General features: G+C 56.3%; 1 protein-coding gene across 3 annotated transcripts in view; it reads right to left on the bottom strand.

The window, feature by feature from the left end:
• Positions 1 to 11,614, bottom strand: part of GABBR1 (gamma-aminobutyric acid type B receptor subunit 1) — a 29,216-nt gene extending 17,602 nt beyond the window's left edge. The window contains exons 1-10 of one of the 3 annotated variants that reach the window (XM_043908134.1): positions 11,589 to 11,614; positions 10,921 to 11,005; positions 10,037 to 10,240; positions 9,109 to 9,294; positions 7,722 to 7,742; positions 6,030 to 6,190; positions 2,523 to 2,657; positions 1,974 to 2,144; positions 816 to 917; positions 321 to 386 (exon numbers count right to left, since the gene is read on the bottom strand). In XM_043908134.1, the coding sequence (XP_043764069.1) occupies positions 321 to 386; positions 816 to 917; positions 1,974 to 2,144; positions 2,523 to 2,657; positions 6,030 to 6,190; positions 7,722 to 7,742; positions 9,109 to 9,294; positions 10,037 to 10,240; positions 10,921 to 11,005 (1,131 nt within the window). In that variant the 5' untranslated portion in view covers positions 11,589 to 11,614. Of the gene's footprint in view, positions 1 to 320; positions 387 to 815; positions 918 to 1,973; positions 2,145 to 2,522; positions 2,658 to 6,029; positions 6,191 to 7,721; positions 7,743 to 9,108; positions 9,295 to 10,036; positions 10,241 to 10,920; positions 11,006 to 11,421; positions 11,542 to 11,588 lie in introns of those variants that run through there. The other 2 variants (XM_043908133.1, XM_043908135.1) reach the window with 2 other exon arrangements.
• Between the last annotated feature and the right edge of the window lie 332 nt (positions 11,615 to 11,946).

Below are 11,946 nucleotides of genomic sequence, written 5' to 3'. Positions count from 1 at the left end.
GTCTGGGGGTAATAGGGAAGGTTCGACTACTTCTCCTTCTAGGTGTCTCCCAGCCTCTATTTCTGAGTGGCCTTTTCCAGCCAGACAGGAAAGATGAGATTCTTCCGTCTCCTCTGGAAATACAAAGTGATAGGAAAATGAGACCTGGAGAGTGTCATGTGTGTGAGAGGCCAAGACGTGGAGTCAGAGCCTACAGACAGGAATTTCATATTAATCCTATCCTCTAATCATTTGCTCAGAGAGGCAGAGAGGAGAGCCCAGGAGACACCCAAGGCAAAGAGCCCACCCAGCGCCCCTCCTTTCTCAGATTCCAACTCCACCTCACAAAAAACTTTCCGGGCTTCAGTCTCGTAGAAAAGTCCCACGATGATCCGGGCATCCTGGCGCTATGGAATGGAGAGAGAACAGAGCTCCTGAGGGATGCAGGAAGGGGCCAAGGCAAGCACTTTCACGGATTTGACTTCCTGTCCCAAGGCGCTCAGTGTAGGGTTCTGTTCGATGAGTAGTGGATAAATGTCAACTACAGGATGAAGCTAACCTTCCCCGGGAGATGCTTCTGCCTTGAAGAATCAAAATTATGTGACTTGAGGCAGGTGTTAGCTAACGCTACGATGGTAATCAAATTGCAATAGATTAATGTACCAAATCAACACACTGCACTTCTTAAATTTATACAGCATTGTGTGTCAATTACATTTCAACACCAAAAAAAAAAAAAAATCCAACCTGTCCCTGCCTGCCTCTTTTCCCACCCACCACTGTTCCCCCTCACCCAGACCCTTGCAGACTGGGCCCACCAGCCCCCACCGTCCCACCTTAAGGTTTTTGACAGGCACAGCTGGATCCGAGAAGAAACTCTGCCGGAAGGTAATCTCGATTCCAGCCTCCTTCACCCGTTCCTCCAGGTCGTCCAGAGTCTTGGGAGGGGATGAGGATCAAATAGAGAAAGCACAGGGTGCACAATGGAGTAAAGCCTGGAGGTGTCACCTGGGGACCACATACTCAGAACAAAGGAAGAGTGATTCTGAACCTCCCTCCAACAGCTCTTTCCCCAGTGGGGAGAGTTTGAAGGAGAGCTTCTGGTGTCTTAGGACATGGCTTCCTACGGGAAGGTGCTTAGTGAATCCCTCCTGAGGCTCTGCATCCAGTTAAGTCACCCCCATCACCCGACTCCTGCCTGACAGCAAAAAATGGGGAAAGGAAAACAGAAGAACCAGGAAAAGACAAGGCAGGGTCTGGTCTAGGCAGGATGATGTCAACCTCAAGAGGCAAGTGGGCAGACAGACAAAAGGATCAGAGAATGTCCTGAGTCACTGAGAAGGTTGGGGGAGGATTAAAGAGTCACCAAACACAAAAGTGAATAGAGGACCCAAAGAATAGAATTAAAGAGAGGGAGCAGACTGTCTTCTTCGGGGTCAAGAGCCAGGTATTTCCTTTCTACCCCCTCAAGTCTCCCCTTTCCCCCTCCTCCTCTCCTTGCAAGTCTGCACCTCCGCGTCAATTACCAACCATGTGCATGCATGTGTCTGTCTGCCTCTCTCTTCTCTCCCTCCCCCCAGCTCTCTCTCTATTCCCTCTCTTCCCATCACACACGCCCACCACCTCCCCTGGAGTGCCTCTGGAATCTACTACCTCCCCAGGTTCTAGTTTCATATTCTCTCCCTTATCTTACTTCAATTTTAAAATGAACCTACTTTAATAGAACTGGGTTGCTTGGAGTCTATCTGTCTGGGGGATAGAGCATCAAAGCAGGGGAAAATTAAAGATCCTAAAATCAAAAAGTTGGAGAGGGTCCTGAAAACTCAGCTGGTTCACTCCTCTGGTTACAGGAAGAACATGCACTTAACCCACTCAGAATGTGTCCTCTCTTGATAAAGAACCAAGGTCTTCGCCCCTTGGCAAAAGGAATCCCATGTCGCATCCCTCTGGGCTGGGATTTGAGCCCAGGCCCCCATCACCCCATCCATCCTCACCGAGGTGAAGACCTCGGTGGTCTGCTGGATGGTGGCGATCTTCTTCCAGCCCCACTTCTCAAAGAGTTTCACCCGGGTGGGATTGTGGAGTGTGGCCGACGGGTGAGTTCGGAAGAACGTAGGAAAGCGTTGTCGGTTCGACAGGGCTGGTGAGCTGGAGCCGTAGGAAAGCTACAAGAGGAGGGACAGCCTTCTGTCCCAGTGTGTTCCTGGCAGCCTCACTAAGAGAGCTCCTTCCACCCTTCCCTGCCTCTGGGCTTCTCTCGCTCACTCTCGCCAAGCCTCCCTACTTCTGCCCAAGGAAAAGTGATTCTCAAAAGCCCCCTCCCTCAGGGTACCCTTTCACTCATCTGCCTTCCATTCCTTCTGATGGTAAGCAGGTCAGCTGCAGTCCTGTCAGACCACTGCTGCTAGCAGGCCAACTAGCTCAGGTCTCCAAAGGACTCTGATCTTGGAAGCGTGGCCACTGTGGTACTCAATACACCCCCCTCTTTCTTAAACGGCCCCAAAGGGGACAGCCCCACCTCTGGCCCTCAGGGCCCCGCATACCACAATGAGGTTCCACATCCTGGCAGCCTCAGCCACGAGCGTGGAGACGGAGCTGCAGCCAGGCATAAGGATGATCTTGATGGGGTCATTGTAGAGCAGCTCATACAGGTACTTGGTGGCTTGGCCCGGGTCACACTGCATGAGGGTGAGGATGGAGGGGATGATGGGAGGCTCCCCCAGGGCTCCTCCCCTCCCTGCAACTCCTACTCTCTTCTTTTCCCCAACAACCTAGTCACTTGCCTAGTTACCCATCCCCCTGCTGAATCTCTTTTCTCATTATCCCCGTTTCTTCTCTTTCCTGAGTCTCCTTTCCCCTCATTCGTGAAACATCCTTCTCTGCCTCCCACCTGGCACCTTACCCACACCCTCTCCTGCATGCCCTCTGCCAGTGTGCATGCAAACACTGCCTTCCCTCCTCTCAGCGCATCCTCAGACACCCCCTAGCCCACCTTCCCTCAATGACCCCTCCCTCCTCTTTTCCTTAGGTTTCTATGCTCCAAACACCTGTGAGTAAAATAGACTGCAGGAATATGAATAAATTTTTCCCTAAGTCCCCAGACAGCCTCTTGAAAGCCATGTTATGAAAAGTCCTCCCTCACCTCTGCAAACTCCCTCTCCCACCTGCTATTTTTTTTTCCCTCCCTCTTCTCTTTTCAGGGCTAGAGACACACAAACAGGAGAGAACAGGGACAGACCCCCAGGGGGTCCTGGCTCAGCGGATTCATGCCCTCCTGCTGGGCTCTGACATTTGGCGGGTGCGTTGGGAAAAAAGACATTCAGGGACGGAAGGGGGTGGGGAGAAACAAGGATGAGGGAAGAGCTGGGGAGAATAAATAGAATGGGATGCTTGAGAAACCAGATGCTTTTAGGGGTGCCTACAAGAGAGGGACAAAGCTGGGAAAGTAAACAATGCAGAGAGCTCAAGGGGCAGGGGCAGAGGGGAAGTGGGGGGAGGAACAGCCAGCCGTGGGGCTCCCACTGCCTGTTCCCCTCCTGCTGAAATATGACATTTCAGAAGCTGCTGGAGCCCCAAAGGAAGGGGGGAAGAAATGGAAGCCAGTGGGGAGCCAGGGCAGAGGGGACAGACAGGCAGTACAGTGGACTGGGGAGGGTGATGGAGGGCAGGGCAAGTAGAAGGAAATAAAGAAGGCCCCCTAGGGCCTGCTCACTTCCCACTGAGGCCTGACATTTGGGACACTGTGGGAAGTTGGAGAAGGGGGAGTCAGGGGAGGCTGGCCCATGGAACCAACTCCCTGCTGCCCACCCAGGCCTACCCCTGCTAAGGGCAGTGCTCTGTGCATGCTCAACTGCATGTTTTGAAGGTTCTGCATCCCTGCCACTTGGGCATCTTTGTGTATCTTTACCATCCTCACATCCCAGCTTCCTGCATCTATCACTCCAGATCCTGCCCCCAGCTTCTCCCAAGGGTTCTCAGTGGTCCTCCCTTTCTTGTCTGAGGGGAGGTTATTAGGAACCATGAGGACATATAAGAACACATAAGATACAGACAAAGAGGGCAATGTACAGGACCCTAATGTCTTTCCTTCTGTTTCCTGTTTCCTCCCCTACCTTCTCTTGCACTCCTTCCCCCTTCCACACTCTATCCATCACTGCACACTCCCTTGGCCACATGATTCTCACCCTCTCCCCAACAGACCAGATCTGTCTTCCCCTCTCTCCTCTCCTCTCTCTCCCAAGGAGCAAGGATCCGGATTTGCGGGCAGGAAACCACACATTCCAGTTTGTCTGCCTTTTCATCTCTCCCTCGCCGCCTCTGCTATTTTCTCCTCCATCTCCCTTCTCTCAGGTCCCCATCTGCTCCCCAACACCTCCAGGGAATCACCTGTCATGGTGGATGAGTTGGAGCTCACACCCAGGGCTCCCCTAGCTCCCCACGATCCCTTATCCCAAAGCCTGCACCCATCCCTCCCTGTCCCTCTCCCCAGATTCCCACTCCCATAGCCAATTACCACTCTTCTAAACTGACTCCTCCATGGAATCCGATCCTCTTTCTCCTCTTGCCTCTCCTACACTAACTAGTTCTTTTCCTGTGTCCTGCTACCCTTCCTATAGACATCCTGGGGTTAGCCAAATAAGATTTTTATTGGTGAAAATGCAGACCCTTGGAACTCATCCCTGACCGAGGAGTTAGAATCTGGATTCATAACAAACTTCTCTGGTGAGGCTTAGGTACACTGAAGTTTGAGAATCACTGTCAAAGTGTCAGAAGAGATTCAAAGTTCCAGAAGAGTCCTTGTACCCTCTCCTCCTCAAGCATCCCATCTTCAACTCCACCTCTGCCCCCTCCTCCCTCACACAGGTATTTCTAGGTGTACACTGCTGTTCCAAAGAATGACTATAAATGCCCAGTCCACCCCAGGTGTAAGATCACCAGGTGCTCACCCACCCCTATGCTCTTTCCCTCTCCCCCAAACCCTTAAGTCTCTGGGGCCTTCTGGGAGAGATGATAGATTTGAGATCCCAAATTGCCTTGCTGCCTGGGCTACATCCTCCCCCATACTCCTAGTCATTCATGTGGAGGTTGGGGTGAGAAAGGAATCTTACAGCACTATCCCCTACTACCCCTGGACCTTTCCCCCTCTCCCAATTTCCCCTCTCCCTAACCCTACATTCCATTTCCCTTGTCACATCTTAAAAGGCCGCAACACTCAGGGAAGGCAAACTCAAGAGCCAAGTTCCCCAAGACACCCCCGGGTCTCAGGCTGTCAGCACTCCTCTTGCTGGCCCCCCTCCCCCACTGCCATTCTTTCCTGTTCTTTCTCTTCCCTGCATTCTGACTTCTTGCCATCCCCATGCTCTTGTGGGGGCTCCTGTGTGGACCTCTAATCCCATTCATTTTCCTAGCACCTCTGCCCATCTCTTGACCATTAGCCTTCCCGACTACAACAGACCACCAAACAATTCCACAATCCAGGAATCCACAACAGGGTTGCAGACGAAGGGATGAGAAAGAGTCAGGTGGGGACCCAAGCTTCCGTGCTGTTTGTTGTGAAAAATAAACTAGAGCACTCAAGTCCCTCAAAATTTTCCTGATTGGGTCCCTATTCCTTCCGCTCCAACCTGCTGCCAAGATTTACCTTGTTACCATGGTAAATGTAAACCCCTGATCCAGCTCCATTCCCTCCATCCCCCAACCCACCCCAGGGTTAGTTTACTCCCCGGAGGAACCAGATCGGCTTGTTCCCTAAAGCCATCACCAGTTTCTCCAGCTACCCCCGACCTAGGCACTTCCAGGGGTCTCGGAGAACATAAGGGTCTGCCTTGCAGCGTGATTAACCACCTCGAACCCCTAGACCCTCATCTTGAACCTCCAGCCTCTGTCACTCTCCCCAAGCTCCCACATCCCCCGCCTATCTTCAGCTAGTCACACATGGGAGGGGTCTGCCTGGCAATCGCAGAAGCTACTCAGACTAAGGCACGTGCAGCAGGCCCCCTGCCCCCCCAGCCCCCACCACCCCACCTACCCACTCCCCTCTCCGGGGCTACCTTGCTGTCGTGGTGGATGAGCTTGAGCTCATAGTCCGGCAGGATGTCCCTGCGGCTATTCACGTCCTCCAGCGCCATCTCCACCGCGGGCTGGCAGGCCTGGCCCCCCGGCCAGCCCCCGCTCATGGGAAACAGCGCCCCGATGTACACAGCGCGCCGTTCTGAGGAGGGGTGCGGGGGGACCCGCGGGTGAGGCCGCGGGAGATGAGGGGAGTGGGAGGCCCGCACCGGAGTCACCCCCGCCACCCCCAGCACCACCAGGAGCAGCAGTGGCCACCCCACCCCGGGAGAGGGGGCCCCCGGACCCATGGCAGGGGGCGGGCGGGGGGAGGGGGCGGGAGCTGCTTGGGGAGGAGGACGAGCTCAGGGGGGACACTTTTCCTGGGGAGGGCTGCTGAGGGGCTGTCGGGGAGGCGCCTCCATCCCTGGTTTTGTGCGGAGGAGGGAGATAGGGTCTCGGGAAAGCAGGGAAGGTTGGCTTCCTACGGCCCTCACGGCTCTGGCTCCCGCCACCGCCGCCGCCACCGCGGACTCTCCTCGCGGACTGACTGACCGACCGAGGGGAGGAGGAGGAGGGAGAGGCAGGGCTGGGAGGGGGCTCTGACGTCACGGGCGGCGCGCGGCGGCGGGGAGGGGGTGGGGGGGCCGGGCTGGGGAGGGAGGGAGGGGGCGGGGACGGAGGCGAGAGCGGCTGAGGGAACCACCGTCTGAGGGGAGAGGAGGGGAGGGCGGCCGCGACCCCCAGGGTGAAAGGGACGGATGGGGAAGGCGAGGGTCCCAACCTAAGGGAACGTTCGGGGAGGAGGAAAGAGGGGAAGGGGTGTGCCAGGAGGGCGGGGTGGGCGGAGGGAACCGCGGGAGGCTGAAGCTCTGAGGGGCGAGGGATGGAGAGGCGAGGGCCAGAGAGGGACGCGAGAGAAAAGGGGTTGGCGCCTGAGCGTCTTCATGGGGGTGTGAATAGACGGGGTGAAGGGCTGAGGGGTGGGGGAAGAGGGCGATGGGAACGGTTGTGGAGAGAAAGGGAGAGCTGGGCGGGGAAGAGGGAAGGCTTGGGTAAAGGGCGTGGAGGTGGGGGGGTGCGGATGATGGGGACAGAGGAAGGGAACACAGAGCTGGTTGGACAGAGTCTGGACAGAGAAAGGGTGGTGGGAGAAGGAACTGAGGTGAAAGAAAAGGGAACGGGCGTAGGGAAGGGAAGGATGTGGGGAGGCGCTGAAGGTAAGGGAGAGTGAGGCCCGGCGGTGGGTGAGATGGGTGGACGGGGCTGATGGAGTCAGCAGGTGACATCCTAGGAAGGGGGCGGGCAGGGAAGGGTTCCAGAGAAGGTCGGAAGGAACCCCACCGGGGTAGGCGAGCTGGACGCTCCGGGTCTCCCAGCACTCTGCCGCCCCCTGCTGGGGCTCTGCCATTTGGCAGAAGCGGAGTCTGGAGGAGGCGGAGCCGAGGGGGGTGCAGCCAGGCAGGGAGATGGGAGGGACCGCAGCCTCGCAGAAAACCGGGACTGGAGGCTGGAAACAGGTAGGGAAAGAAGGGGCCGGCCGCCTACTGGGGACTGGGGTGAGTGGGGGAAGGTGGGGGAGGAATGGGGAGGATGAGAACCCACAACGTAAGGGGCAGAATCCCTGGAGGTGGAGGGTGAAGAGTGAGGGGTAAGAGGATTGCAGTGCACGCGATGAGGGTTTCTGATCTCACCTGAGTGTGGCGTTCGATTCACTGGCAGCAGGAAAGACGGGGATCAGAGAAGAGTTACCAGTGGCGCCCAGCTTCCCAGGCCTGATCCCCAGCCCCCTCCCACACCTGTCCATGCCGAAGAAGACCGGGAGGGGAGCAGAAGCCTGTGTTTCTGAGGGGAGGGTGCCTGGGAATAAGAGCAAGTGGGGCTGTGGGTCAGGATTTGTGGTTTTCTTCTTTCATTTTTCAAAGGACAACAGAATTTTTGAGACAGGAGTGCCAACAGCTAAGACAAGGGCAGATCCTGGTTTTGTGGAGCCTAAATATTATAAAATGTGGGGGTCTCTCTTTAAGAGAAAAAAAAATTACAAATGCGATTGACTTGAAGCTACTGCTGTTAAAATATCTTACTTTGGCAATTTTTACAAAACCCTGTGACCACGTGAACACATTATTAAACCCTCTACGTTTTTCTTTTCGGGCACAAGAAGAGGCCTGCATAAGTAAGGAACCCTGGAGCTTAAATTTCGTTAGCGTCATAGTTAATTCATCCCTGGATGGGACTCCCACTTCCCAGAATGGAGTGGTAAACCACAAACAGAATAATTTAAGTGAGGAAAGCCAGGGCCAAGCATCTCAATAGGCAGAGGGTCTACAAAGGTAGAGGAAGCGTGAGGTATGCCTGCATCCCAGGAGAGAAGATTGCAGAGAGAGAATCTGGGAGCCCAGGAAAGTGGGAAGTTTGCAGAGCCAGATGGAGAAACAGGTGATGGACACAAGACAGATCCCCTTGGGGAATGATGGGGGTTGTCTGGGAAGTATAGAAAAAGACTGTCCTCTTCCTTCCCCATCCCTGGATTGTCCTTAATGTTCTGACAATTCTACCCCCACTTTGAAGTCTTTTCATTTTTACCCTGATAATTTTCCACCCTGGATATTCTTTTCAATCTTATTAATTTTTCTAAATACGACATATGGTTTATTGCTGAGTCTTTACAATAATTCGGGCATATAATGAATGGAGAGAGATCAAGTCTAGAAGAGGATCATGCATAGGAAATGTTAAGTTTAGAGAAAGGGACTGAGGCTGGGGGAAACTGTAGTATTTGAATCTTAAGAAGGGTGATGGAGGGTGAGATTCATAAAGGAAAGGAGAAAATGTGAGACCCAAGGGTTGAAAGCATGGGGAAGATATTAACAAGAGAAAGGTAAAGGAAGGAAGCCCTCAGCAGAAAGTGGAAATGGGGAACTTCAGGAGGAAGTCTGAGGCAAGTGGATGGAGGAAAGAGTGGAGCGTTCACTTCTGCCTCCCCAAAGCACCCTGTTTTCCCCACCATCCATTCCCACCCCGCTCCCATCCTCTGACAAGCGTCCTCATCTGCTGCATGCAGGCAGCTGTTCCCCTCACCCTGGCAGTGGGGCTTGGGGGTGCTCCACTGGCCCTGACTACAGATGCTCCGGGAGCTGCCCACCAGATGGAAGTCGGGGTCACATCGGAAATCCACCCGGGCTCCATCCAGAGCTGGGAGGTCCCCACCCGTCAGGAAAACCTTCCCATTTTCCAGGGTCAAATAAGACTTGGAGCAGATTCGGACTGTGGAGACAGGAAAATAAAGAGAGAGGCAAGTTGGAGAAGGCTCCTTCCCCTTAGAGAGGGAGGGGGCTCAGCTTTGAGTTTGAGTCCACAGCATCTTACTCTGCAGGAAATCAGGTATTAAAAAGATAGCTTCTCTAGTTTCCAGTCCTCCCTTAACCCTGTAAGCATCTACATTCAGAAAAGAAACAGCATTTCCATCATAGGAACCCAAGATGGAGCTATAAGCACATAAAATGGGATCTCTTCAAAGTGGGCGATTGTCTGGCTTTGAGATGTGTAGATGTATGTAACTTTAGATGCACAATCAGATTTGCCTTATTATAGTTGGCTTATACTCCTGTTAAACTGGGTTTTAATTGGGGGGGGGGGCGGGGGGGAGGGTGCGTACTGGTCTCTCCACTGGAGACAGGTATTCCAAAATGGGATGAAATCACTTTAGAATGTTTTTGCATAAACTGCCACCGGTAATCCTCAATAGACTAACTCACAAGATGAATACCCAAGTTATCTCCTCAAATGGTCAGTAGCCTAATGAAGGATGAAATGAAACCTGCAGGCTGCTAACTTTACTGCCTGCAATTGCACACAGCAAAGTCCCTCTTACATAGGAGTCATTCCATAAATGTACTTGTGAATTTAGTTACACTGGATTTAAAGTGCTGACTTGCCAGCAGTGATGCCAAGTTTGAGGCAGGAAGAATTGGCTGGAAAAGGGGAGGGGCTTTGAGAGGTTACTCACCACAGCGGCTGGGCGTGTCCATATCTGTCCAGGAGCCGTTGGCCAGGCACTTGCGCACCTTGGGCCCCACCACCTCGCGCTCCCCCCGGCACACATACTCAATCTCATAGTCCACGGGCAGGAAGTTGATAGCCTTCACCTGGTCCCGAGTCAGGCCCCTATACCTGATGCCCCCTTCCCAGGGCGGGTGTATGATCTGGCAACCTGAGGGGTGAGTCCATAGGGAGGGGGGAAGAGAAGGATGGTGGGGGGAAAAGGCAGAGTCAGCAGCCGGAGGCAGGGGAGCGTAGGGCGGGGTCTAGGGGGCAGGTGGAGGACAGGGGCTGGGACGAGGTGCTGGAGGGTGGGAGAGGGGAGGAGTAGGGAGCCTTGGGCTAAAGGGCACGGCGGAATGGGCCAGGGTTAAGGCTATTCGGGGAGCCCACAAGTGGAAAGGGAAGGATGCTGGTTGGGGTAATGAAGAAAAGTAAGAAATCATGAAAGGGTATGGTATGCAAATGAGTTTGGTAAGAAAAGGCTAAAGGAGAATCTGGTTGAATGAAGATGAGAGGAGAAGGAGAAGGGTGTCTTCCAAGGCCACCTGGGCAGCAATGTGGGACCAAGGAAAAAGCGGAACTGAGGTAGCAATGTGGGCCCAGGAAAGAGGGGTGGGGGTGCAGGAAACAATGCGGGTCACAAAAGGTGGCCTAGTGTAGTAATAAGGGGCAGAGAAAGGGGGTGCTGGCTAATAATGAAGGGTGAGGGAAAGGAGGTCAGGAGTAGTAAAGTGGGGCTGAGCAGACGGGGTTGCCAGGCCCCGATGCCGTATAGGGGAGAGTAGAGGGGATGCAAGGAAAGGGGAAGTGAGGTGGCGGGGTGCCCGAGGTCGCCGGAGAAGGGTGCACCTTCAGAGGTGGCGTTGGGGGTCTGCGCCCCGCCCGCGCCCGGGGGGCGGAGAAAGAGCGGCGCCAGCAGCAGCAACAGCAGCATCTGAGTGAGAGGCGGCCGTGAGGATCGGACCCGGGAGGCGGCCTGGCCTCCCTCCTGTCGCCTCGCGGGCTCCGACCCGGCTCAGCCCCGGGACCGGGAGAGCGCCCCGCGGAGGAGGCGGGGGCGGAGCCCGGCTCGGGGTGGGGGGAGAGGAGGAGAGAGAGCCTGTCCCCACCCTCCTCCTGCCTCCCTCGGCCCCCCCACCCTCCCGGGACTCCACCTCTCACCACCTCCTCTCCCCGGGCCCCGGCGGCTCGCCCGAGCCCGGCTGCCCCGCGCTCCCCGGATCGGCCGCCTCGCGGCTCCCGGTTCCCTTCCCCGCCGCTCCTCCTCTCCTCCGGCCCCCCGGCCCCCGGCTCGTTCCTTCCCCGCGCGCCCCTCTCCAAGCCCGGCCTCCCCCGGGCCCTGGCTCTTACCTCGGCGCGCCGGCCCGGCTCCCCGGCTCTCCCGGGCCTCAAGGCCCCAGGCCCGGCCGCTCCTCCCGGCTCCCCCCTCCTCCCTTGCTCCACCTTTCCCTCCTCCCGACCCTCCTCCCCGCGAATCCGCTCTCCAGCCCGGCCAGGGTCTCTCCCTCAGGTCTCACCTCCCCCAAACCCCACCCCCGTCTCTCCTTCCCTGGGGCGGCGGCGGCCGCGGGAGCGGGGAGCCGGGAGGGAAGGAGGCGGCGCCGGGGACCGGGAAAGCTCCCGGGCGGAGGGAAGAAGGAGGGTGCGGGAGGAGACAGGGCGGGGGGAAGAGGGGGAGACCGGGGAGAGGGCACCTCCCACAACCCAAACCCCGGGAGCCGCCCCGGATCCCGGCCCCGCCCTGGACCGCCCACCGCGCCGGGGGGCGGGCGGCGGGGGAGCGGGGCTCGGAGGTAAGGGAGAGGGGCGCCTGTGCACCCGCACACACGCGCGCGGGGACCCGCGGACCAGACCACTGGGAGCTGGGGAGGGGGC

The sequence above is a fragment of the Cervus elaphus genome, chromosome 7 (assembly GCF_910594005.1).
Source record: "Cervus elaphus chromosome 7, mCerEla1.1, whole genome shotgun sequence".
NCBI classification, from domain to species: Eukaryota; Metazoa; Chordata; class Mammalia; order Artiodactyla; family Cervidae; genus Cervus; species Cervus elaphus.
This window is presented reverse-complemented; position numbering and strand designations above follow the sequence as displayed.